The sequence below is a fragment of the Prionailurus viverrinus genome, chromosome A2, assembly GCF_022837055.1.
Source record: "Prionailurus viverrinus isolate Anna chromosome A2, UM_Priviv_1.0, whole genome shotgun sequence".
In the NCBI taxonomy this organism is placed as follows: domain Eukaryota; kingdom Metazoa; phylum Chordata; class Mammalia; order Carnivora; family Felidae; genus Prionailurus; species Prionailurus viverrinus.
Window position 1 is genome coordinate 80,723,755 of NC_062562.1, and position 27,764 is coordinate 80,751,518.

Genomic DNA, 27,764 nt, shown 5'->3' on the forward strand with positions numbered 1-27,764 from the left:
TTGTATTTTTGAGATGATGAGCATGTTTATAATAGTTGTTTTATATCCTTGTTCACTGATTCCATAACCTCTTTTATTTTAGGTTTCTATTGACTAATTTTTACCTATTCTAGGTATTAATTGTATATGTAGTAATTTTTGATTGAATAATAGATATTGTGTTTTTTGTTGTTGTATGTTGGGTACTTTTCTAGGAAGCACTTAAGTTTCTTGAAGATATATCTGACTCTTTTAAGGTTATTTTTAAGCTTTTTTGAAGGGATGCTCTAGAGTAACCTTTATTCCAATGGTAATTTTAGCTCTACTTCTGTGACATAGCCCTACTGGGATTTTTACTGAAAACCACATGTGTTTAGCATAGTTTCTTCATTCTGACTGGTGGCAGTATGAATGATTTATAGTTCTCTGTGAGCTCTGATAATTGACTGACACCTCTCCACTAATTGTTTTACCCCAGAAGTTGTTTTTGCTTGGCCTATGGGGTTTTACTCTGTACATGTACAGATTGGTATTCAGACAGGAGTGAAAGGGAGCCACTGTGGAGATTTCTGGAGCTCTTTCTCTCCATAACTCTTTCTCGTACTCTACTTGGCAAATTCTAGCTACCTTAGGTCCCTCTACTCTGATCTTTGATTTCTCAATTCATTGGGATTAATGGCTCCTTTTGGAACTTTTCTGTATCATAGTTCTACAGTTACCTCTTGTTGGAAAGCCTGGCCTGGTGATGGCTCATTTGTTTCCTTTTTCTCAGGTATCACAGCCTTTTTTGCGTATTGTTTGATGTCTGAAAATAGTGTTTTTCTATATTTTGTCCAGTTTTTAGTTCTTTATTACAGGAGAGTATTTCTGGACTCTTCATGAGTAGAAGCTGAAGTCCCTCTTCAAGTTAGAAATGGTTGTTCTTTGTGTGTTAAATTATACTTTGATAGTGAAATTTTAAGACAACAGAAGACCAATCAAGTGGTTTCTGCTTCCCTTTATTTACTACCTGTTTGTGCCCTGTTTTCAGCTTTCCATTAGAGATGGGATTTTTCCATAAGTTTGAATACTCCCAGGCAATTAGAGCTTCCATAACATAGACTTGTACTCTGCAATTTTGCCTGTAGTCTAACTAAGCAACTGGTCTGCTTTTATAGCAACACAGTGAGATCTCTCATTCTTATTAAGACTTTTGTCAGGATTGGGCCAGTGGTAACATCTAATCAACTTTCATGTAAGGTACTCAGGGTCACCAATAAGGAGGATCTGGATAGAGATGGTCCGGAGGAGCTTAGGAATGCAGTCTGAGCTGGAGACCTGTTTTCTAGATTTCCTCATCTATGCATCTGTAGACCATCGTTTTGCCTGTGTATATTCATCTGTCTTACCATCCATCCCTTTTCTCTTTCCCTCTCTTCTCCTTTTTTCTATCTATCCAGTTATTTGGCATCTTATATATATAGATAATTTTAGCTCCGAGTCTTAAGGCACCTTTTAGAGATTTTCCTTGTATCATCAAATATTTTCCCATGCATAGTTTTAAAAAGCTTAGTAACATTAAATTTAAAAAGTCCTATTAGAATGTAAAAATACATAGACTCCGAAGTCAAGCTTTGGACTTTGTGTATTTTTCAGTGGTTGTGATATAAAAATGCATGTAGTAACACTCTCCTGTACAGAATCCTTTCAGGGTAATATTCTAAGTATGTAACTGGGCTTTCAAATGTGCTGCTGTGTTTTTTTCTTGTTTTTGTTTTTGTTTTTGTTTTTTTGTCAGCCTTATCTAAGAAGGACCCCCTTAATATAGCTATATCTATGTTTCCCTTTACTTGTAAGTATTGCAAAAATCCTGAACCTGTGGAACTAGGTTTAAAGTACTAGTCACAAAGATCTCCTAACTGAGGAGTCTAAAGAGACCATTGCACCAGGGAGTCAGAGAGAATTGCAATAGGAATGAATGACTAATTGATTCCCAGGTACTTTTACCTGGGAAATTTTGAATAGTGGGTGGTTGTTTCTCTTTAATTAAAAAAATTTTTTTTAATGTTTATTTATTTTTGAGAGATAGAGACAGAGTGTGAGCAGGGAAGGGGCCGAGAGAGAGGGAGACACAGAATCTGAAGCAGGCTCCAGGCTCTGAGCTGTCAGCACAGAGCCCGACGCCGCGCTCGAACTCATGAACCACGAGATCATGACCTGAGCCAAAGTCAGATGCTCAACTGACTGAGCCACCCAAGCGCCCCTGTTTCTCTTTAATTTTAATTGTGCTTCTACAATATGGTATTTCCAGCAGGATAAAATAAAGTTTAGGACTCTAAACGTGTGATATTGTATAAAGCGTTTAAGATATAAGAGAAGAAAAATAGAGATACCAAAGTTTTAGGAAGAAAACATGATTTATAAAAGGAGGAATGACAAGATAATTTTCATAAAAATACAGGAATTCTTTTTATTTTTTAAAAAATGAAGAGCATTTTCCAGTTTGGTGGTCATTTATGCAGTACCTCTTTTTTTTTCTAGTTGATTTACTTAATAGGCAGAAAAGTAGAATATGTATTATTTTTCACCTTTGATATTGATTTTGCTTGCAAAGGTTCTTGAGATTTTCTTGGATGTCATTGTTTAATATTTGTTTTAAGCAACATTTTGTAATTTTTAAAGAACAGTAGATTCTTAATTCTTTTACTTCAGTTTGAAAAGTTGTGTTACTTTCCTAATCTCAAAAGTTTTCTTACTCCTTAATAATTGCCTGGCCTGTATATTTATTGTTTTATACCTTTGTAATAAAATTCTAGAAGATATAACTGGAGTTCTGGGTTAGTCCTTAAGTTCATTTGTGTCTTTTGAACAGGGAACCTTCAAAAGATCTTGTCGCATGATCATCCTCCAGAGTATTCAGCTGATTTCTATGCTGCCTATATTAATATTCTTCTTGGAGTTTTCTATACTGTCTGCCGAGATTTGAAGGAGCTCAGACATCTGGTGAGTGAACATTTTACTTAAAAAAAAAAAGAAAAGACTATCTTTTAATAATTTTTCCATGTAGAAATGGTGTGAGGTAGGCTAGAAGCTGAAAATTTATTCTGGAAATTTGGATTTGGCCTTTTGAGGCTCACATAAGTAGGTGGAAGCCTGTGCCTTAGTATAAACTGCAATGGAATCAGAAAACCTTCATTCATCTTTAGTTATGTCTTCTTATTCTTCCTTAGGAGTATTTTTTGTTTCCTTCCTTCTCGTTTTCTAATTACAGAAAATGTAGAACTTCACTAAAATCAAAATGAGAAATTGAAAGGAGGTATAAAAGCTGAATAAGAAATTTAATATCTTTTACTTTTTTTTGTAACACATTTCTTTTAGGTTTTGTGTATGTAGCGATAGTGGTCTGGCATCTAGATCAGCTTGAGAATAGAAGCCTTAATTATAGGTTTTTCATGAGGCACTGACCTTGAGTTAGTAATATTTATATAAAAGGTTACTTTTAATATTTACATAAAAGAGTACTTAAGACACTTAAAAGAGTAGAAAAACTGTTTATATTTTACAGGCAATTTGGAAAGTGATCATATGTACTTTAATTTTTCTTTGATCTTTTGACTTTTTAATTGTCTGGATGTGTCTGGAAGGGGAAGAGGCAAGAATATCCGGTTTCTCTTTTAGAAACCTTCCATTAATACTAAGATTTTGTCTACATTTACAGAAAGTAGTAATATATCTAAGGCTGAAACACAGTTACTTTGAAAGGAACAGATTCTGTAAGTTTTAGCATATTTTCTTTTTCTCTTGCTCTGAAAAGAATCACTTAGAGGGATTAAGTATATGTTTGAATGTGTGTTCAAGACAATGTAGAAGAAGGTGACTGTGTAAAATTGTGTTCACATATAATATGTTTTTCTGAGTTTTAGATTTTAGGCTTCTGATTTAGATGTAGATTTCAAGCATCTTCTGAGTAGGGAAAAAACAAAAGGCAAACTTTTCTAGGTTCAAGCTCATCACTGACATCTCTCCAGCAATTGAATGTCTTGCATCCCTGGTGCCCAAAAGGAAATGACAACAGAGGGGCTTACAGAAAGGAGGGAGGGTCAGTACACGGTCCTTGCATGACATGTAGTTAGGAAGAAATACTCCTCTGCCTGCCATCTTGCCTGGTAACCTGTGGTTACCACAACCTAGATGTCCTTGAATCCTGTGCGAATCTGTGCCAGCAGCCATTTAAAGTAGATCATGAAGTGTAAGAAGAAGGATTAGTTAAGGAACTATTTCTGCAAAAATAAAATGTAAGAAAATATATGTATTTGAATACGGTATTTTATATTGTCCTTAGGTTTCACTAAGAAATGTTTAGGGGTGAGATTACAAAGTTGTTTTTGTTGTTGTTGTTGTTACTCTTCTATCATGTTCGTAAGCTTGAAGTATGGTTTAAGCTTTTACTACTACTAGTAATACTAGTAAATATAAGAAATAATCTGTAAGCACTAGAGAAAAAAATAGCAGTGTTCTTATTTTCCTCCTTATGTAGAACATAGCATAATAAAGATACATTTTCCTTCAAGTGGATACTACTCTTATTTGTTTCAAACTTTGTAAATGGCATATTTATTGAAAGTTTAATAAATCACCTGCAAAAATTCTTTTCAGGCATCTTTTCTATGTATATGCTTTTGAATTTGCCTTAGAAATTATTTCTTTAAGTATTATTTTTCTGGAGGCTAGGTCTGGAGGTAGCACAAGAATATTCATTTAGGTTTGTCTTCTCTGACAATCCTTAATGATATTCCTAAAAATAGTAATTAAAATTTTTAAAAGGATCAATTGAGGAAGTTATTTTTATACTTATATATAAATGCCAAACACAGAATGGTTCATTTTCTAAAATTTTCTTGCATGATCTTTTTATTTATTTATTTTTTTTTTTTTTCAATATTTATTTATTTTTGGGACAGAGAGAGACAGAGCATGAACGGGGGAGGGGCAGAGAGAGAGGGAGACACAGAATCGGAAACAGGCTCCAGGCTCTGAGCCATCATCCCAGAGCCTGACGCGGGGCTCGAACTCATGGACCGCGAGATCGTGACCTGGCTGAAGTCGGACGCTTTTAACCGACTGCGCCACCCAGGCGCCCCTTGCATGATCTTTTTAAAGCAAATCTGTCACACATCAAGTTTATTGTATTTTAAACTTTTTTCTCCCTAAATATCAGTATTCTTAGAGATGACTCAGAAAAATTAATTGCTTAGGTAGAGCTTAGTAATCTTTTAGAGTGCAATTCCAAGTTTCTGATGCTGTTTTTGTTGTTGTTTTGTGTTGTTTGGCCCTGTGGCTTGTGGTGTTGACTAGTGACAGTGGCTAAGAAGAGATGCCAGATAACTGAAGTATATTTGATGGAATGAGCAGAGGAGTTAAATTGAAATACCTTAGCTCTGCTGCTTACCAGTATGTTATGTATGTAATTTTATGTATTTCAGTTTCCTCATTTCTAAAGTTGTTGGGGGTGGGGGTGGGGGTGGGGGCGGGGGTGGGGGGGCGGGAACAAACCAAGAATACACGCCTCAGATGAGTTTTGTGAGTATGAAATGAAATACTTCCTATCAAAGTGCTTGTAAAAATGTTAAATGATATTATTGGTAACACTAAGCCATTTGAACAAATATTCTTCTTTTAAAATACAAATAGGGGGGCTCCCAGGTGGCTCTTTTGGTTGACCGTCTGACTCTTCATTTCAGCTCAGGTCATAATCTCAAGGTTTGTGGGTTCGAGCCCCGTGTTGGGCTCTATGCTGGCAGTGCAGGGCCTGCTTGAGATTTTATCTCCCTCTCTCTCTCTGTCCCTCCCCAACTCATTCTCTCTCTCAAAATAAATAAACTACAAAAATAAAATACAAATAATTTCTGAGAGGATCATTTACCTTTTGTGAATTATTTTAGTGATATTTTAACACAGCTGGTTTTCATGTAGCCAGGGCCCAGCAATTCCTAGGGAATAGATGGTTTGATCTTAGTTTTGAGCAGGGGTCCCATGGATATTTGGAGAGTGGGAAGAGGTGGGTACTGGGCAGCAGCCCAAGTGGAGGGAGCTGGTGTGGAGACCCTGCTCCGAGTACAGGCAGTCTTCTGCCTTGCGCATAACTCCACTGTCTCACATGCAGCTGACCAGCCTAACGTCACTTCTGCTTCAGTTACGACTCTCTCGAATCTCAAATTCTTTCATGTATTTTTCAAACACTTTTTTTTTTTAATGAGGAAGACATTGTCACAGTTCTGAAATGGTTGCAGATCTGTCCCCTTGCCCTCAGTTGACTCATACACAGTACACACGAATATGTTTTTCCTATATATTAGTTATTTACGATATGATTGTATGCTAGGGAAAAATGATCCCTGAGATCTAAAATGAATTAGATTATAAAATTTTGCAAATAAGAATCATGGGGTCTGGCTCCAGAGTATATGCTCATAATCACTATATTACAACTACCTCTTAGATAATAGCCAATTGTATTGAGTAGTTATTGTGTGCTGGGTACTGTTCTAAGCCTTTTTCCAATGTTGACTCAATTCTCAACAGCAACCCTGTGAAGTAAGGCATTATCATGAATCCTCATTTTACAGATGAAGAGACACAAGTTTGTCATTTACCAGCTGTATGTTCTTGGGCAAGTTACTTAACCTTTTTGACCTTGAGTTTTTTCTTCTGTTCAGTAGGTACAATACCTGCCTCAAAGGAATTTTGTGAGGTTAAAAAAAAAAGGGTGGGAAGCACATGTACAATGCCTGATAGCTGAAGGGGGAATAGTTAAATTTAGTTCTCTTCCTTCCTCTGATGAGCAAAGACTCATGGACTTAAAAATATGCTGTGATCTTAACTATGTCCAAGAACATATATCATAGCTTGGGAATGGAGACCGCTAAAACTGCTGTAGGTTTGTGTCGTATGTTAAAGTCATATATTGAAGAAATAGGAAGTTTGAGGGATGATCTGGCAGAACAGCTATCATTCCACTGATTGCAAGATTTGGTTTGACAAATGGCAGGGGTAGTGGGTGCCCTTCACCATTTTTTTATATTTTTATACTGATTGATTTATGAATGAGGATGTCTTCGACATAGAGAAGAGCTATTCTTTGGTTAAAAATACTGAAGGGGGAGGCAGAGTCTTTAATTAGGAGAAATAACCTAGTTAGGTTTGTTTTTCTTTTGTATTTTCTCAACTTTTTGATGAAAGTGTAACATAGGTATAGAAAAGCACAGAAACCATACCTATGTATCTCAGTGAATTATCACAAAATGAAAACACATGTGTAAATAAAACCAAGTCAAAAAGTAGAAAACTACCAACATCCAAGGAGCCCACTTCATGCTTCCTCCCAATCTCACCTCTTCTTCCTTCCCCAGAGATAATCACTATCTTTGCTTCTAACATTAAAGGTTAGTTTTGCCTGTTGTGGAACTTCATCTAAATGGAAACATACAGTATGCATTCTTCTTTAATCTGTCTACATTTGCTCAACATTTTGAGATATTCATCCATGTTAAATGAAACTGGAATATTTTGAGTAGTCCCGTAATCGTTTCTAGACTGCAAGAAGTGGTATTTAGCTGGTTTTCCCAGTTGGACCTTTATAGGGTGCCTTTATTTTTGGCCTTGAATAATTGAGAATTATTTTTATATCAGAACCATATTCAGTGGCACTGGCATGTTAATAGCTTGCTCTCATTATTTTATTAGACTATTTACAAGATGATGAAAATATTGGATAGTTTCAAAATTTATTTAAGAGCGATTTCTAATTTACAGAAAAATTACAAGTACAGTAAAAAGAACTTTTCCTCCTTTTTCCCAATCATCTGAGATTAAGTTTGTGACCTGATGCCCATCACCTCAAATACTTTAGTGTGAATATCCTAGAAAGACATTCTTCCACGTAAGTACAGTACAACTATCAACATGAGAAAATGGACTCCTTGCTACAACCCAATCCTTAGACACTAGTCAGGATTTGACAGTTGTCACAATAATGTGCTTCAGAGCAAAAGAATCCAGTTCAGAATCATATATTGCATTTAATTGTTAAATTTCTTGAACATTCATCTGGAACAGTTCTTTAGTCTTTGACTTTCATGGCCTTGAGGCCTTTGAAGATTATAGAACAGTTTTGTAGAATCACCTTCAGTTTGGATTTGTCTAATGTTTGCTTATGATCAGATTCAGGTTATGCATCTGACAGGAATATCACAGAAATGATGTTTCGTTCACATTACATCCTATGAGGTATTACAGGATTTCATGTTATTTCATCACTGATAATGTTCACTTTGATGATTTGATTAAGAGGTTTTTTTTTTCCTTTGTAATATGTGTTTTGTGGGGAGGTACTATAAAACCTTGTAAATATCTTGTTTCTCATCAGAATTTCAACTTAATCATTTTTTCATATCTGTCTGGCTTCAGATTATCATATGTTAAGATAGTGTGATTACCAAGGTAGGTATCACCTAATCACATGAGCCCTTTAAAGCAGAGAGTTTTCCATGGTTGATCAAAGAAGGGGAAATCAGAGATTGGAAGCATACTTTAACTTCTCTGTAAGATGGGGATGATAAAAATAATGTCTACCTCATAGGATCATTCAGAGGATTAAGTGAATGATCGTATAGAGAATGTAGAGCACTTAAAATAGTAAAACCTGACACACTGTAACACCTTGTTGCCTGATTGAATTAATGTTAATACAAATTTTCTCAGTTCTGATTTTCATTCCTTTTAATGTTTCAGAGATAAAATGTGGGTATTTATAAAAAAAGGCAGAAGAGTTCAGACATTATTTCTACTTGCCCTTGGAATATTAGAATATTTTTTACATTTATACTTCAACATGTGTATTAGTGTTCTATTACTGCATAACAAATTATTGCAAATTTAGTGGCTTAAAGCAGTAGACATTTATTAGCTCATAGTTCTCTAGGTCAGGAATCCGGGCATTATTGCTGGCTTCTCTGATCAGGATATCACAGATGAAATTAAAGTTTTGGCTAACTGTATCCTTAGCTTGAGGTTTTGGGGAAAATAGCTTCCAAGCTCATTTAGACTTGGCAGAATTCACTTCTTTTGGGCTCTAAGAATGAGGTCCAGAACTGTCTTGCTATCTGTCAGCCAAGTCTCAGACTTCCTAGAGAGCACCTGTATTCTTTACCACATGCCTTTCCATCCACCAGCTCGCAAGGGTGTGTTGACTCTTAGACACCCAATCTCTGACTTCTGTGACTGGCTAGAGAACACTTTCTGTTTTTGAAGAGCTTGTGTGATTAGGTCAGACTCATCTGATTATCTCTTTATTTTAACTCTCCCATAAATAGTACAGTCTTTGGGACTTTAATTGCATCTACAAAATTCTTTCACAGCAGTACCTAAGATAGCATTTGATTGAATAACTGAAAGAAGGTGTGTGTGTATGTGTGTGTGTATATGAGGGGCTGGCAGTCTTGAGGGGCTGTCTTAGAATTTTTTTTTACTACAATATACATGTATCAGATCATTTTCTAACAAGTAATTTCAAATGCAGTAATGGAATTTTGCTGAAAATCTCACTGAGGGAGAGTTTGAAGTTTTCTAAATTGCCTATCTCTGTCTTATGACAACCTAGTCATTATGCATAATAGATTATTTTGCCTCTTAAAGTAATACAAGTTTTTTTCTGCAATATAAGGGAAATAGTCTCTCGGTTTCACCTGAATCAGGCTTTGATAACATTGTGCCTTTATTGGTTTAGAAGTAAGTTCCCAGAACATCTCACAAATCCATGATCATAAATTCAGGCAGTGGAGTCTGTGTGTGCCTGTAGGCAGATTATATTTTGCTTTCTGGGTTGACAAGTGGGTATTATAAATGTGCAGTTGTCAGGAGTAAGTGAGATAACAGGTGGCCATAACTAACTCTTGATAATTTTGTTTCTCCTGTCACAATTATGAGCATAAATACTTGCTGAGCACACTGTCATTTCTTAATAAAGTTATCCCCCACCCTTTTCATTAATGCAACCAGTTAAGAGTAAAATATACGCTTAAAAGTTAAGGAATAATGGGGAGATAAAAATGGGAATGTTTGGTGGGAGTAAAAATTTATTATATCAAAAAATCATCTAAAAATTATTTCTGTTTGGGCTTTGGAATAATTTCTGTGATTTTATTAGCAGCCTTTTTATTTCCGTTCTCTGGGTGGTTGGGAGGGCAGTTTAAAATTCCCTTGGACCTGAAAGTAGATATTGATCTAAATAATACTGAGACCTGTAATTACTTATATTTGAGGATTAATATAGGAGAAATGGGTATAACATTGGAGAGCACATTTGAATGTTAACAACGAAAGTTGTAAAAAGTATTTTGTATTTGAACAGATGATTTTGTTTGTGAAACTCCATGTTAGTGTGGACTAGGATTTGTAGACTTACTTAAATATAGAGATTGTATTTGGACAGTTAAATTGTACCATTATAATCATATAGTTTTATATATTCAATAAGTTCTTATGGAATGACATGGGGAAAGTACTGACTTACTAATGTAAAACTGGAAAATAGTCTCCTAAAATTATCTTTATTACCTTTTTACCACCATTTGTAAATGATTAAGTCTATATTTTAATGTTTTGGCCAAGAAAAAAAAGCAGCCAAATTGTTTACCAGTTACTACTAACGTTATGACCTATCAGTGTTATTAAGCAGTGTTTAGATCTGAAAACCTGGAACTAAGTTAAGTGAGTTGGCCTCTCTATTGGCTTCATATTAACAGAATTTGGAAGATTTTTCTGCACTAAACATTTGCACTTTGTGGAGTAAAATAGGAAAAACTGTTTCAAGGATCAGTTCTTAGCTCTCTATTATCTTCTGAATTTGAGATTGTATAGTTAATGCATTTATGTATATCTTTCTCCAGGCTTCATTACTGAATCATTTTAATGTGAAATATTTGTGATCAAATTAATATTAATAAATGGCAACAGCATGTTTTTTTTTTATCAGTTTGCTTGAACTACCTCTCAGTAGAATTCCAGTGTTGATTCATGGAAAACTGTTAAGTAATAATGATTAATTAGTGCTTTCCAAACTTCGGAATACATAGCATTCCTGGAGTGATTGTTAAAACATGGATTCCTGGATGTCATTCTTAGCGATTGTGATCTAGTATGCCTGGCATGGTGCCAAGAATTTGAATTTATAATAGTCTCAGGTAGTGTTGCCAATCACATAATTTTGAATTGTACTGAACGAGATGATGTTTGATGTGTGAGAATGTTCAAACCTTGGAAAATAACAGGTTAATTCTTTGGGCTCATGGTATTTTATTGGGTCCTTTGTGGCATAATTAATGTGCTAAAATTACAAATTATGCTTTGCTATATTACTTTATATCTTGAGGTTAATACATTAGGCAGTATTTAGCCAATTAAGGAGTATTTTACATGTTGTTTTACTATCATTTTTGATATTTGCTGTTTTATTATTATAATAAGCTATAAAACATTTTACTTGAGTGCTTATATTGAAGTAAAATTGCCTAAATTCTAATAAAAATTATACTTGGAAAATAATTCCTATTTGTGGTGGATAAGTACCTTTTTTCTTTTTTCCCCTTTATTTACAGGCAGTACTTAATTTTCCTAAATATTGTGAGCCTGTGGTTAAAGGAGAAGGTAACTATGTAATTTTACTTGTTAATACTTGTTTTGAAAGAATTTGTGTAAGATCTGAATTTTTGTAATTTTCTCCCATTTGGGGTAGCAAATGAACGTGATACTCGCAAACTCTGGAGAAATATTGAACCTCATTTGAAGAAAGCCATGCAGACTGTTTATCTCCGGGAAATATCAAGGTAATTTTCTATTTAATGTGTATATAATATTTCTATATCTTTAGTTCGGATATTTTGTCTACTACAGTGTTTTCCTTTACCTGCTTCACAACTAGGAAAAAATTCATGAGTTTTGAATCATTTCTTCTTATTTTGGGGAAAAAAATTTTTAACCAGTATGTTACACAATTTGAAACAAGGCTTATGTCTCACAATTAGTAATTTTTTTAAGTCTGGAAAGCTACAAGAAAATCAACTTCAGCTTTGTTTTTTATTTGTGTTAGATATTTGAATAGTATAATGAAAATTTGATTATTAAAGCAATGTGTAAATTAAATCACATGTCTATATTTGTTATTAGACTTTCATAGTAATGAAACAGGAGATGTGGTGACATTTAGTGCAGGTGGAGGAACAGGGTTTTGATTTCCATCTCAGCCATTTTCTGCCTTGTGTGGTCTTAGTCTCCTAAAAACCCTCTAGGCCTCAGTTTCCTCCTCTAACAATCCTTACAAGATTTAAATTATTTGTGAATAGTAAATAGGTGATAGGTTAAGCCTCAGTTGCAAAGCAATATAGTAGTATAAAAACATCAACAGCACTGTGTGCACTTCTCACTTTCTGGTCAGTAGTGTTATCATTTTTCTCTCATAAATATCTTGGTCTGTAACTCCTTTTCTTTACTAACTTTGCTCATTTAATTAGCTGGTTAAACTGTAATTCAGGTAGAAATGTAATCGTTTCTGAATAAATAGAAAAATTACAAACATACTGTTATTCCTCTTTTCAGTAAAAAGTCATTTGAGGGGCACCTGGTGGCTCAGTTAAGCATCTGACTTTGGAGTTTGAGCCCTGTATTGGGCTCTCCACTGACAGCTTGGGACCTGGAGCCTTCTTCAGATTCTGTGTCTCCCTCTCTCTCTGCCCCTCCCCTGCTAATGCTCTGTCTCTCAAATAAAACATTAAAAAAATGACATTTGATGAGGATTTTCACAAGTCCCAGAATAGAAAAGCTTGTGATGTGCTCTTTTAAAGATAGAAAAATTTGGATGCTTGTTGGAATGATTTTTATGTAATGCTGGAAGGACTTAGAGTTTCCCATAGGACAGTGATGGCCACATAAATCCGGTTTTCTTCACAAGATCAATAAGGAGAGCAAATAAAGTTTTTGCTGGTGGAGGGAGGGTCTTGAGGTTGATGGCTGCTGATTGGTGGTTGCTGTGGGATGGGTGTGGCAGTTTCTTAAGACAGCTGTGAAATTTGCTGCATTTTGTTGACTGTTGTTTGGTATCATTTTACCCACAGTAGAACTTTCAGAATTGGAGCCAGTCCTCTTAAACCCTGTTGTTGCCTTATCAACTAAGTTTATGTAAAATTCTAAATGCTTTGTTGTCATTTCAAAAATCTTCCTAGCGTCTTCACCAGAAGTAGATTCCATCTCAAGAAACCACTTTCTCTGCTCATGTATCAGAAGCAACTCCTCATCTGTTAAAGTTACATCATGAGATTGCAGCCATGCAGCCCCGCCTTCAGGCTCCACTTAACATCCTAGTTCTCGTGCCATTTCCACCCTGTCTGCAGTTATTTCTTCCACTGAAGTATTGAACCCCTCAAAGTCACCCATGAGGGTTGAAATCAACTTCTTCCAAACTCCTGTTCATGTTGATATTTTGTCAATGAGCAGTGAGTCACATGTTGAAAGGAATCTTTTCTGAGGAGATCTCAACAGTAGGCTTAAAATACTCAGTAAACCATGCTGTAAATAAATGTGCTGTTATCCAGGCTTTGTTATTCCATTGACAGAGCACAGGCAGAGTTGATTGAGCATAATTTTTAAGGGCCTTAGGATTTTTGGAATAGTCAGTGAGCATTGCCAGCTACATTAGCCCCTAACCAGAGAGTCAGCTCTCTCGCTATGAAAGTCCCAGATGGCATCTTCTTCCAGGAGAAGGCTGTTTCACCTGCACTGAAAATCTGTTGTTTAGTGTAGCCACCTTCATTAATGATCTCAGCTAGATCTTCCGGAGAGTTACTCCAGCTTCTACATCAGCACCTTTTGCTTCACCTTGCACTTTTATGTTATGGAGACAGCTTCTTAAGCCTCTTGAACCACTTCAAGAGCTTCAAACTTTTCTTCTGTAGCTTCCTCGCCTCTCTCAGCCTTCATAGAATTGAAGAGAGTTGGGCCTTGCTCTGGATTAGGCTTTGGCTGAAGGGAGTGTTGTGGCTGATTTGATCTTCTGCCCAGACCGCTAACACATTCTCTATAACAGCAATAAGGCTATTTTCCTTTCTTATCATTCATGTGTTCACTGGAGTAGCAGTTTCAGTTTCCTTTAAGAACTTTTCCTTTGTGTTCAAAACATGGCTGTTTTGTGCAAGAGGCCTGGCTTTTTTCAGCCTACCTTGGCTTTTGACAAGACTTCCTCACTGAGCTTAATCATTTCTGGCTTTTGATTTAAAGTGAGAGATATGACTTTTCCTTTCACTTGACCACTCAGAGGCCATTGTAGGGTTATTAATTGGCCTAATTTCAGTATTATTGTGTCTTAGGGAATAGGAAGGCCCAAGGAGAGGGAGAGATGAGGGAATGGCCGGTCAGTGGAGCGTTTAAGTTTCCCATCTTATATGGGCACAGCTTGTGAACCCCCAAAACAGTTACAGCAGTAGCATCAAAGATCATAACAAATAGTGACGAACAAATTTGAAATAGTATGAGGACTATCAAAATATGACACAGAGACATGGAGTGAGTGGTTGCTGTTAGAAAATTGGTGCTGATAGACTTGCTTGATGCAGAGTTGCCACAAGCTTTCAACTTGTAAAAAATGCACTATCTGCAAAACACAGTAAAGTGAAGCATGATAAAATGAAGTATGCCTGTATCTCCGTAATTTTCAGCTCTGCTTGCAGATTTGGGATATTCAGTTCTGATCTGGCATTTATTTTTATATTAGCATTTTAAAAGCTGAGTTAGAGAGTTTGAGAGGGTCCTTACAGATCATTGCATCTAACTGCCTTATATTTTGGTGAGAAGTATAATAATTTATTCAAGGTCATACAGCTAAAACTTCTGTCTCCCAGGGCAGTCTTTTTACTGCACCATAGTGTGTTTCCTAATGAATTTGATTTGTCATACTCTCACTTCATATTCTTAACAATATTTGAGACTGTTTAATAGTTTTAATTGCAAGTAAGGTCAGAGGGGGCAGTGGAGATGGCATGAACTTTGCACGCGTTCTACAAGGAATCAGGTCTTAGCTCCATTACTGACTGGCTGGGTATACTTGGGCAACTTAACCTGTGGGCCTCAATTTTCTGCTGTAATGGTACTTATTTTAAGAGATTGTTATGGAGTTAGAAATAGTGTATAACAGTTGCATCTAATATTCTAACTGAAACGTGGGGAGTTTTACTGAAGGATAGGTGATGTTATTTATTTTTTGGTGCTTTCTGATAGCTTTAAAATTATGATCAGGAAAAGAGATTAAAAATTAACATCTGAGTATTGGGGCACCTGGGTGGCTCAGTTGGTTAAGCATCTGACTCTTGATTTCAGCTTGGGTCATGATCTCACAGTTTGTGAGTTTGAGCCCTGCGTTTGGTTCTGTGCTGACAGCGTGGAGCCTGCTTGGGATTCTCTCTCCCTCTCTCTGCTCCTGCCCTCCCCCTCCCCCCGCAAATAAATAAATAAATTTTTAAAAATAAAAAAAAAATTAAAACTAACATCTGGGTGTTGTTATGTAAGGTTATATTCTAATATACACTCAATGATTTTGTTGGACAGGTATATATTGCATATATATGTTATTTGTAAGGAAATTGATTATTTTCTTAAATCAAATTTTTAGTTTTTTCTAGGACTGTCTTAAGTCCAGTATATTGATTTCATATATTTTCAAATCATTATTGCTCTTCTGTCTTCTTTCAGTTCACAGTGGGAAAAGCTACAGAAAGATGACACAGATCCAGCACAACTGAAAGGTATCCAAGGAAGTGTTGAGACAGTTACCAGAGACATTTCTTTAATTGATTACTAGTAACTAAGATACTGATGTTAATACTAAATTTAGCATCAGTCACTAAACAGTGTGACAGAAAAGACTTTACAAACTACAGTGATATTTTAATGAATGATTTTTTCTTAACTGAAGCTCCAATTAATGAGAGGAAATAATTCAAATACCAGTTTCTTTTTTCTAAATGTTGGATTGCATCCTGTAAAAATCAAGCAGTTTAGTTTCTTTAAATGCTTTTGTTCAGTTGTATGACACAGTTTTATCTCAGTATATATGTACTTCATGAATTTTATGTTAACCCAGTTTGGAGGATGCAGTTTTGTTTAAAAAGCTTTCTGCTTTTCTTTTCTTTAAAGAAACTATCAATTTGGATTTATCTCCATAGAACAACTTTTACTTAAAAATTAAGCGAGTATCAAAAATATTCTTATTAAAAAAAATAGATCACTGGCTAAAGGTTGGAGAAGTGGTGTAAAATTAAGTGGTGTTGCAATTCTGTTTTATCTGTTTTGGTTTCTAAATGCTCTAGGTGCCATACAAGTGATTTCCAGTTGTGTGTTCCGATGGAAAGAAGTAGATGCTGGCATTAGAAAACCTGTAGTGATTGGTCTGCACTATTCCCTGACTCTACGAGCTTGAGTCCACCTCAGTGTCCTCATCCAAAGAATGTCTAGCTTTAAGTAACTGCAAAGATTCAGAGACACCTAAGTAAGGCACCTAGCACAGTGTCTGACACATACTAGATATTCAGTAAATAGCAGATTCCTTCCTTTTCTGTACAAATCAATGCCATTTGACTGGCTCCTTTGTTTTATTTATCAGTTCATTTAGTTTTTTTTCCTTTGTGCAGGATACTTTAAGGATACCACAAAAACAGGTATAGTTCCTTCAGCAAAGAGTGTAGCTTGGTAAGAGATATAATTTATGTATAATTAACTACTAATACAAGGTATAAAGTTACATGGGCCATGAGTTAAATACTCAAAGTAGGAATTCATAGTAGGGACAGATTTTCTACTTTTGGTGTGATAAGAGAGCTTCAGGAAAGGCTTAATGGAAAATGTGGCTTTGAAGGGCTGCATGGATAGGATTTAGAGTTCAGAATAGGAGGAGCTAAGCAAAAATAATGAAATGAGCAAGCATATGACTAATAGTGATATTCAGTACCACTGCTGCCATCATCATTATATTGACACAGGGAGTAGGTCATTTTTATAAGAGAATACCATATATGGAAGTCAAAAGGTAAGTGAGAAAAGATAAGAGAAACTTAATGGTAGCCTCTTCAATGTCTTCATCAAAGTTTTTCGTTGTGTAGGTCTCTCAGCATATACTCATGTGGAACTTCCATATTACTCCAAGTTTATTCTCATTGCTGCATACCTTGCTTCATACAATCCAGCAAGAACTGACAAGAGGTTCTTCCTTAAGGTAATAATTATTTCTTTGTTTCTGAAGATTTTAGGAATGTTTTGAAATTTCTCAACACCTGTAAATTTCTCAGGGGTAGAGATTAGAATAAGAGATTGCTAAATATGTGGGGCGCCTTGGTGGCTTAGTTGAGCATCCACGTCTTGATTCTGGCTTAGGTCATGATCCCAGGGTCATGGGATCGAGCCCCACATTGGACACTGGGTTAAGTGTGGAGCCTGCTTGAGATTCTCTCTCTCCCTCCTCTCCCTTTGCCTCTCTCCCCCGCTCGTGCTCTCTCTCTCTCTCTCTCTCTCTCTCTCTCTAAAAGAAAGAGAGAAAAAAAAGAGATTGCTAAATATATATTTAGGACATATTCTTTAAAGGCTTTAAATTAAGGTCATAATCTGAATGGGAAAAATAGGTAGTTTCACAGAAGAGTTCACGTATACCTTAGGTAATAACTCTAGGTTTAAAAAAATATATATAAATAAGGTTTTGTTTAAAGTATGAGAGATGGGAATAGTTTTAAGGGTGGCATCTACTCTGTACATTGATATACGCAACATTCAGAAACCCCTTCTGCATGTACATTAGTTGGAGAAATTCCATTTTGGAATTGTTTTCTTTTTGAAAACATGTATGCAATTTGATTTATTATTAAATGTATTTGTAATAAGTTTTTATTTGTTGTTTTGTTTATCTCCCTACTAGTTTTTAGTTTCATGAAAGCAAAGAACACATCTTTTTTTCCCACTACTAAATCCCAAGTGCCTAACTAAATGTTCTCAATCAGTGTTTCTTATGCGAATTAGCAGCCTGCCTTAAGGGATGAATAAAAACCCATTTATCTTTGGAAGTTTTTTTTTTTTTATAGAAACGAATAATGCTATACTAAGTCAAAATATTAAGTAGTTTTAGGAAGTATCACTATTTTATTTTAACACCTTATTTCTTTACATGCATAAGTAATCTCATATACAATCTAAACCTAAGTCAGAGCAGCCTAAAATATGTTATTTTAGGTGGTAATAAATAAGAAAGTCTAAGATAACGAAATTAGTACCATGTTTTCCATTACGTTTTCTGTTTTTATGGAGTATTACCTTTTTTTCTATCTTAACAGTTATTTTCCTTAATTGCAGCATCATGGGAAAATCAAGAAAACCAACTTCCTAAAGAAACATGAAAAGGTATTTACATTTTAACATCTCTGTTAGAAAGAACTCATGAATTCAGGATACGATAGGAAGTGAATGTGTGCTTTTAGTAGTCATTTGGATGTAAGAAGTTATTTATTGATAAGGTTCCATATTTTGTTATATTGAATATAGTGACAAAGGCATATTCCAGTGAGCTGATACTAGAGATAAAAGTGTGTTGACAAATTCTTTTAGAGAATTCATAGATGAGAAGATTATCCTGGAATCTTTAACTAAACAGTTCGTTTTCCTCTTTTCCCCTTTGACACACCCACAAGAACAACATTAAAGAAATACAGAAGGTGAATGAAAAGATAAAGAGTAAATGTGAGACCTGCACAGTTTGGAACTGTGTTACAGGTACACGCACAGGTGACTAAGCCTCCAGACAAGGCTGCCACCTAAGCCCAAAGCAAGCAGATTTGACCAAGGAGTCTGGAACAGTTTAGGAATTAGAGGCTCTGAGCACCTTGAAGGGAGGGGTGTGGGACCAGATCGAAGTTGGTGGAAGGAGCACTGGGCCTGCTCAGATCACTTGTTCCACTCTCTGTGCATTTAAACCACTGCTACTTTTCTTGGCAAAAGATGAAGTTTGACCTGTAAACTTTGTATCACAGAAGCTGTGAGTTTTGTTTCCCACTCCCATTCTCACAAGCAGTTTTCCTCAGCCTCCTAAATTGATAGTGTTTTCTCAGGACTTTGAGGACATCATTTTGCTGTCTTCTGGCTTTATTGTTGCTGCTGAAAAATACACTGTTAGTCTGTTATTCCTTTGTTGATATCTGTGTTTTTCTCTAGCTGCTTATAAGTCTCTTCTTTAACTGTAGTGTTTTTTGGTTTTTTGCTTTTGTTTTTTTTTCTGTTTCACTGGTCAATCTGGGATTGAAGTTTTTACTTGGGATTTGTTTTCTTTCCTGAATTTGAATAATGATACCTTTATTCAGTTCTGATGAATTAACTCTTCAAATAGGGCCTTGTTCTCTTTCTCTCTAACATGTCTTCCTGAGGCACTGATTAGATGTAGGTGAGACCTTCCCACTGTGTCCTCTTTGTTTCTTCAGTCGTTCTCATTCTTCATTACCTTTGGTCTCTGTGTGCTGTGTTCTGGGTGATCTCTTCACTTCTGTGTTCTGACTCTCTGTTTGGCTTTGTCTATTTTGTTTACATCATCTTTGTGACTCCAGTAATTTTATTTATAATTCTTAGATGTTTCATTGGTTTATTTCAAGTCTGATGACTTTTATATTTTTCCTAGTCGTATTTTTCTTTAACATAAATATATTTTATGTTCTCCTTATAGTCCAATATTAGAAGACCTTATTGGTCTACTAATTTTCCATTTTCTATTTTTGCTGACAAAATGCCTTGTTCCTGAATATTTTATTATTTTTAATTATTGACCAAACTTGGTCATTTGGAATTTTTGAAGCCTGAAGTATGCTCTTTAGAAAGGTGTTACATTTACTTCTGTGCAGGCATTTAAGAGCACCAGTAACCTGTGATCATTTGAAATTCAGTTCTTAGCCTTGTGGGTGGGATTTCAGACTGCAGAGATACTGTGAATTATACTCCCACTCCCCCCATCAGCATTAAGCCCTACTTTCTAGTTGAAATCTCAGAGAAGACTTTTTTCCTCTCTTCACACAGAGTCAGAGTTTGACAGGGAAATTTCCTTACCGAATACATTTGCTTGGCACGGAAAAATTCTGGTATTGCCTCTTCACTGAGACATCTCTGATTGGGTTTTCCACTATAGGCATATTGTTGATTTTGTACCCTCTTTCTTATGTGTGTGGTTACTTTGGGTCATAAAGGATTGATAGGAGAGAGTACTTACAGCTGGGGTGGTCAGGGAAGGATTTGTGGTAGGCCTTACATATGAATGGGTGCTCAAGAATGGTGAGGATTGGATGTGCAAAGATGGGAGAAGAGGCCATGCCACTTGAGGAAATGATTGGGGCGAAGAAGCAGAGATAAAAAATGTAGGGTATAAAAGAAATAATGAAATGTAATTGGCTAAAGTGTCCGGTGAATTTCAGACAAGTCATTTGAGGCCAGATTATGGAGGAGTTTTGTCAGTCTCCAGTTCCTTAAGCTTAAGGGAAGGAATCTTATCTCTTCATTTCTGTATCTGAGGACTTGGTGGTTATTTGCTGGGTGTTTACAAATGAAGAAAATTGAAGAATGAATACAAGACTGAGAGTTTTAGGCCTATTCTTTAGACTAGGAAAACCATTTAAAAATTTTGAGGTGGAAGATGTATGCGTGCTGGTCATCAGTGAGGACTGTGAAGAGCTAGCGCTCAGACCGCCCCTGTGGAATGAGTGGATTTGTGCAAGTCCGTGAGAAGGACAGTCTTGACGGAGGGAACTGTATGAGCAGAGACCTCCTGAAAATGTCTCTAGTTGTAAAGGAACTCTAGTTCTAGCAGTAGTAGTAGTTGTTGTTGTTGTTTTCCTCTTCCTCTTCCACCTCCTCCTCCTCCTCCATTTATTTCTTCTGAGAGAGAGTGAGCAAGTGAGTACGAGTGGGGGAGGGGCGGGGGGGGGGGAGAGAGAGAGAGAATCCCAAGCAGGCTCCATACCATCAGCACAGAGCCCAACACAGGGCCTGAACCCACGAACCATGAGATCATGACCTGAGCCGAAATCAAGAATCAGATGCTCAACTGACTGAGCCCCTTAGGCACCCCTGAACTCTAGTTCTTCTTACTGACTTGAATTTTATAATAGCTTCTTTTGTCTTTGGTTCATGTCGTTTTAAAATCTGAGCTTAACTGAAACTGTACAGTTTTTAGTTTATATTTTTGTTCCCTCTCCTCCTGAAATCTTCATTGAATGCTTATTTTATGCCGAGCACGCTGCTGGATGCTTATGGATATTGTGGAGAGCAGAACAGCCATTGTCTGTGCCCTCCTGAAGCTCTCAATCTAATCAGGGCATCAAACCTTAAAAAGCAAACCACATGAATAATTATTGTAACAGTTGTTTTGAAAATATTACAGATCTTCAATTGTGTAATTCTGTGTATACTCAGTTGACACTGTTTTTTTAAGATTTTAGTTTTTAATTCAACTAATGCATATGCGTGATATCAGATTACTCGCCAGTTGGTTTACATAGAAAAGCAACGGTTTTTCCGCTCTCCTCATCCATAGTCCCATTCCTCTTCTTTGAATTGTTTCTAGTTTTAATTTTTCTGGTATAGATATCCATAACCCTAAGTTTCTGTCTCTACTTTTCTTTATGTAACTTGACACCAAATTTGATGCCATTTAACGCCTCAAAAATTGATTTGATTTCCTTTTTTGATTTTTCTGTTCTTACAGGCCTTCCTTCTTGAGCTCTATAGTGAATTTATAGGCATTTCTCAGACTTCGTCTTCCCCTCTAGATAGGAAGCCACCTTGCATTTATAGCACACAAAACCAGTTCAGTGAGGAAGATAAATTATATGGCTTGCATGCCACTAGAACACTTTAATTTTAAATTGGATATGTGTTTTCTAATCAGAAAATTTAAAAAGTGAAAATCAGAGAAGTAGGTTTTCATAATGCGATTCTTAGGCCGAATTGCATCCCACGTGATTCTAACACTTCTGGAATTTAGGAACTAACCTCAAGTCATTTCTAAGTGTTAATGAGGACAGGGACACCAATTCCATTTAGATATCTCAGCATTTACCTTAATTTTTTTCTTTCTTTCCTTGAACATCATTTCATTTATTTATTCATTATCCATTTATCTGTTCATTTATTTAATGATCCCAAGTGCTAGGGATAAAAAGGTGAATAAAACATTTCCTGTTTTCAGGGCAGTTATCTAGAAAAGAAAAAGAACACAGAAACAAGTATATCTATATCATGATGATTATATTAAAAGCTGTTGAGCATTTATAAGCCAAATACTGTGAAGCTCTGTGTTTGATCTTATTTTAGTTCTCAGAGTGACCTGTTGGCATGTGGTTACTGTGATTGTCTTCATTTTCTAGGTGAGGAAACTGAGTAACTATTAAAGAAAAATTAATTCAGTAACTGGCACAAAGTTATGTAGTTAAGTGGTAGAACTAGCATGCGCTTCCAGGACTTTCTGACTCCAAAGCCTACCATGTTAACCACTGTCATACAACTGACAAGTGATTAGTATCTAGATTTTTTTAAGACTTACTATACAAACCCGTAAGAAAAAGGCAAAAATCCAATTGATAAATGGGTAAATGATACAAAAAGGAACTTGAATGTCTAACAAACCTGACGTGATTATCAGTCTCATTCACTAGTGAGAGATGAGACTTTAAACCACAGCGGATGTTTCATGTTCTCGGATTGGCAAAACTAAAAAAAAAAAAAAAAAAAAAGTGATGCTTTCAAATGTTGCTGGTAATGTAGAAGAATATGAGCCTGCGTATTCTGTAGGTTGGCGATAATTAAAGTTAATACGTGAATGTACTTTATATTTGTCAGGATAGACCAGGGTATGCTGTTGTACAAAAACAAATCCCCAAACCCTCAGTTGACTTCACATAACAAAGGTTTATATGTTGTTCATGACACAACTGAGTATGAGTTGGGTGGCCCTCTTTTATAGTGATGCCAAGTGAAACATGGTGATTTCCAAAGTTGCCACTGAAGGGTAAGAAGATTAAAGGATTAAAAGAAGATTAAAGGTTTGAAAGGCCAGATTTGGAAGTAGGTTATATCACAGTCACATGTATTCATCCAACTGCAGGAGATACTGAGAAATGTAGTCTTCCCATGTGCCCAAGAACAAAGTGTGGGTGAGCACACAGCATTGTCTGTGCCCTCTCCTTTAACTTAGCAATCCCATTTAGAGAAACTCACACATGAACACAAGGGGAAATGTACAGGATTGTCCATCACAGTATCATTTGTGATGAATGATAGTGATGAATTTTTAGAAGTAGATAATGATGGCATTCTGTAGGGTAGTTTGTAAATGGGATTAAAGTAGGGCACCTGGGTGGCTCAGTTGGTTGAGCGTCTGACTTTGGCTCAGGTCATGATCTCCCAGTTCATGAGTTCGAGCCCTGCGTTGGGCTCTGCTAATAGCTCAGAGCCTAGAGCCTGCTTCATATTCTGTGTCTCCCTCTCTCTTGGCCCCTTGACTGCTCGTGCTCTCTCTCTCTTTCTCAAAAATAAATAAACATTAAAACAATTTTTTTATGGGATTAGAGATGCATGTATCAATATGGATAAATCTCAAAAACATGTTGAAGGAAAAAAGCAACTTGGCAGAGTGATAGTCCAAAATAGTATCATTTATATGAGATTAGATGTTGCAGATAATGCTATATATTATTATTTATGAATACATATGTAGTACTGATATAAAACCTGTAATGAAAGTGGTAAAAACAAATTCTGGATAGTGGCTCCTTCTAGGGAGAAAATGAGATGTGAGAGGGGTCTAAGGGAGCTTCATTTTATCTATAATGTGATCTGATGTTTTATTTCTTTGCACATACTGCATAATGTCAGGGTTTGATAAAATTGGGTACTGGGTACATTGTTATTTGTTATATCAGCCTCTGTATATTTTCTAAGGGTTTGAAGTGTTTGATGAGAAAGGATATAGAGTTTAAGACCTGGAAAATGATTTCTGAACTATTTTTTAGATATAAATAGCTGAGGTAAACGTTTTGTATTTCCGTGTAGGCATTTTTCTTTAGACATTCTTATTTATTCTTCTTTAAAGAAATAGTTATTCTCTTGCATGTAAGTGAAGATTTCCATTTATTTGCCATTGCTTAATATAGAGTACTTAAATTCTAACAGTGCTACTAAAATTATCTTACCAAGTGGACCTTGAGTACTTCGGTTTTCTTTTTTTTTCATGTTTATTTGAGAGAGAGAGAGAGAGAGGGAGGGAGAGAGGGAAAGAGAGAGAGAGAGAGAGAGAGAGAGAGAGAGAGAGAGAGAATATGAGCAGGGGAGGGGCAGAGAGAGAGAGGGAGACACAGAATCCGAAGTAGGCTCCAGGCTCTGAGCTTTTAGCACAGAACCCTATGTGGAGCTTGAACTTGTGAACCAGGAGATCATGACCTTGAGCCAAAGTCAGACTCTCAACCAACTGAGCCACCCAGGTGCCCTGAGCACTTCAGTTTTCTAATAACAAGTAACTGTATCATGTGACTTTTGTACACAAGTATGAACGTTTTATAATTTTTCAGTTTTTAAATTTTGTGTTTCAGGCTGACAGCGTATTCACAAATTACAAAATATTTTATAAGTTTTCTAAGCTAGTATTTACTATAACTGATCTTTTTAGAATTACTAATGTGGAACAAATGTATTTTCCTGGTGATGGAACACAGAGGAGTGAATAGTGAGCAGTAAGGAGTAAGTTCTATCTAGGAGTTAGGAGCTAGACCCTGGTTTTGGATATGCACTGTTTTGACAAATGACTTGGCTAACTCACTGAACATCTAATTACAGCAGTAAAGTAGGTGTGATATTCAGGATGTTCAGGACTGAGATGGATGAGTTGTCAGTTGTCTTCTTTAATATCTGTTTATGCTAAGTCAGAAAAACTTGAAGGAAATGTTGAAAGAGAATTCATGATCGTATCAGCTAAGGTTTTAAGGTAGAGACTGGAAGTTAGAATTGTTAGGGTCTTTGGGGAACAATATACATGTTTTGTTACAAGGAATTTGTAGTACAGAAAGTGTACTGCTGTAAAAATAAAATCCGTGTTCTTTTGTTGTTACAGACAAGCAATCATCTTCTCGGTCCAAAACCATTTCCACTTGACAGGTTATTAGCAATATTGTATAGTATCGTGGATAGCAGGGTTGCTCCAACAGCAAACATCTTTTCCCAGGTAAGCTTACTGATAAGTTATTATCTGTCATCTTTATTTTTATGGAATTCTTCTGGTAGTATAGTTGGTATAGTTCCAAGCATTTAGATTTTTAGTCAGGGTATGTTACCGTTTTAACTGTGGAATGAACTTTGTTCTTGGTAAGTACTTGAAAATTCCAAATACAGCATTTTTGAGGGTATCCCTGAATTTGCTTCTATTTATAGGTATAACTTGATGACAAAAACAACTTGATATTTTTGGATGTTTTCTTTTTTCAATAAAGGAATTATTTTAGTGTTTATTTTTTAGTGAATAGTGAGCGGGGGAGGAGCAGAGAGATTGGGAAAAAAGAATCTCAAGCAGGCTCTGTGCTAACAGCCCTGACGTGGGGCTCGAACTCATGAACCGGGAGACCATAACCTGAGCTGAAATCAAGAATTGGATGCTTAACTGACTGAGCTACCCAGACTCCCCTCAGTAAAGGAATTTTTAAATTAAATGATTATAATTATCTTGCTGATTAAATAAATAAGTGGCTTCATGATTAAATTGAAGAATTATAATGTAGAAATATAATCTAATGAAGACAAAATGTTTAAAAACTTATTTGTAAGAAAGTAATCTGTGATATCCTTATTCCTCATATATGTATCTTATAAATTGACAGAATGATTTAAAAAAATGTTTATTTTGAGAGAGAACGAGTGGGAGCATGAGCAGGGGTGGGCAGAGAGAGGAGACAGAGAATTCCAGGAGGCTTGGTGTTTCAGCACAGATCATGGTGTGGGGGCTCAATCTCATGAACCATGAGATTGTGACCTGAGCTGAGCCACCCAGGTGCTCCCACAGTATGATTTAAAAAAAAATAACTTCGGGGTGCCTGGGTGGCTCAGTCGGTTGAGCGGCCGACTTCAGCTCAGGTCATGATCTCGTGGTCTGTGAGTTCGAGTCCCGCGTCGGGCTCTGTGCTGGCAGCTCAGAGCCTGGAGCCTGTCTCAGATTCTGTGTCTCCCTCTCTCTGACCCTCCCCCATTCATGCTCTGTCTCTCTCTGTCTCAAAAATAAATAAACGTTAAAAAAAAAATTTTTGAAAAAAAAAAATAACTTCCCAGAATGGTTAAGTTCTCAGAATTTTCACTAGATGGCAGCAGTAGCATAAAAATATGAAATACGACTTTTTTTTTTTTTTTAAACAAAACAGTCATTAAGGTTTTTATTTCAGTTGACATTTTAAGAAAAACCTATTAAAAATATGGTCACAATAGATTTCTTAATTGGCACATAAAAACAATTCTTACCACATGGTATGAATGACTAGAAGATAAATGAATGATGTGACTAATATTAATGAAAAGCATTCACCTCAGATTTTGCAATGAGCATTTTGTTTTATGTATATTTAGGTTGAAAAATATGTAACATAATAACATTTATGTTACGGATGGTGGTAACTTTTAAGTTTTCATTTAAAGAAGACTTTGAGAACCAAAAACAGATATGTTCTCGACATTCTCCACCCTGAAGTTAGATAATTTTTGTATGTCAGAATTTATAGAAAATTCTTATCTACATTCATTGTGTTCTTGAAGAAAGGTATTCTAGTTGGTTATTAGGCTATGTAAATAATAGCTTAGCTAGATTGGTAGCCTTAGTGCTGTTAATTTTAAAAATCTAATTCAGTTTTAATCTGTATTACAGGGTTTTTTTTTTTCTTATATATTTTTAAAAAACTTTGTCTGAAATTACTTTTTAAATTTTTTTTTAATGTTTATGTATTCTTGAGAGAGAGCACAAGCAGTGGAGAGGGAGACAGAGGGAGACACAGAATTTGAAGCAGGCCCAAGGCTCTGAGCTGTCAGCACAGAGCCTGATGTGGGGCTCGAACTCATGAAACATGAGATCATGACCTGAGCCGAAGTCGGACACCTAACCGACTGAGCCACCCAGGCACCCCTGAAATTACTTTTTTAATCAGACTTTGCATTTTGTTAATAGCTTTCTACATACACTACATGACGTTTTTGTTTTTTTTCTGCTCTTTCAATAACTGTGAAACAGAAAACAGGTATTATGAACTTTATTATAAGGAATTGAGCCTTAGAGAGGTTAAATGATATTCTCAATATGACACAATGAGTAGATCTTTGAGAGCCAAAGCCTAGAGAAGTGAGGCAGACAGTTCTAAACAGAAAAGGAAGGCATTTGCATCACATGTGATTGTACTTCACAGATGCCCCAAAATTACCTTGTTGGGGAATGGAAAGAAAGATAATAAGTGGTTTTTTTTTTCCCCTTCAGAGATCTTGTAATTTATTCTAGGAGGGAAAAAGCATGTACATAACAATAATGCTGTAAAGCTGTTAAGTGGATGCTAGATGGTGCTGCTGAGAATTTTAGAGCAGAGAGATCACTTTTGGATAGGGCAGGATGAGAGAAAGATCGCTTCGCAGAAAAGGCACAAAATGGAGCTGGGCTGTGCGCGATGAGCAGGGTT

At 36.0% G+C, this 27,764-nt stretch overlaps 1 protein-coding gene across 3 annotated transcripts in view; it reads left to right on the plus strand.

The window, feature by feature from the left end:
• ORC5 (origin recognition complex subunit 5) overlaps nt 1–27,764 on the plus strand; it is an 81,981-nt gene that overhangs the window by 21,147 nt on the left and 33,070 nt on the right. For all 3 annotated transcript variants that reach the window (XM_047849609.1, XM_047849610.1, XM_047849611.1), the window contains exons 6-12: nt 2,831–2,961; nt 11,613–11,661; nt 11,750–11,840; nt 15,751–15,803; nt 17,157–17,269; nt 18,394–18,441; nt 25,178–25,288. In XM_047849609.1, coding sequence (XP_047705565.1) covers nt 2,831–2,961; nt 11,613–11,661; nt 11,750–11,840; nt 15,751–15,803; nt 17,157–17,269; nt 18,394–18,441; nt 25,178–25,288 — 596 coding nt within the window. The remainder of the gene's footprint in view (nt 1–2,830; nt 2,962–11,612; nt 11,662–11,749; nt 11,841–15,750; nt 15,804–17,156; nt 17,270–18,393; nt 18,442–25,177; nt 25,289–27,764) is intronic.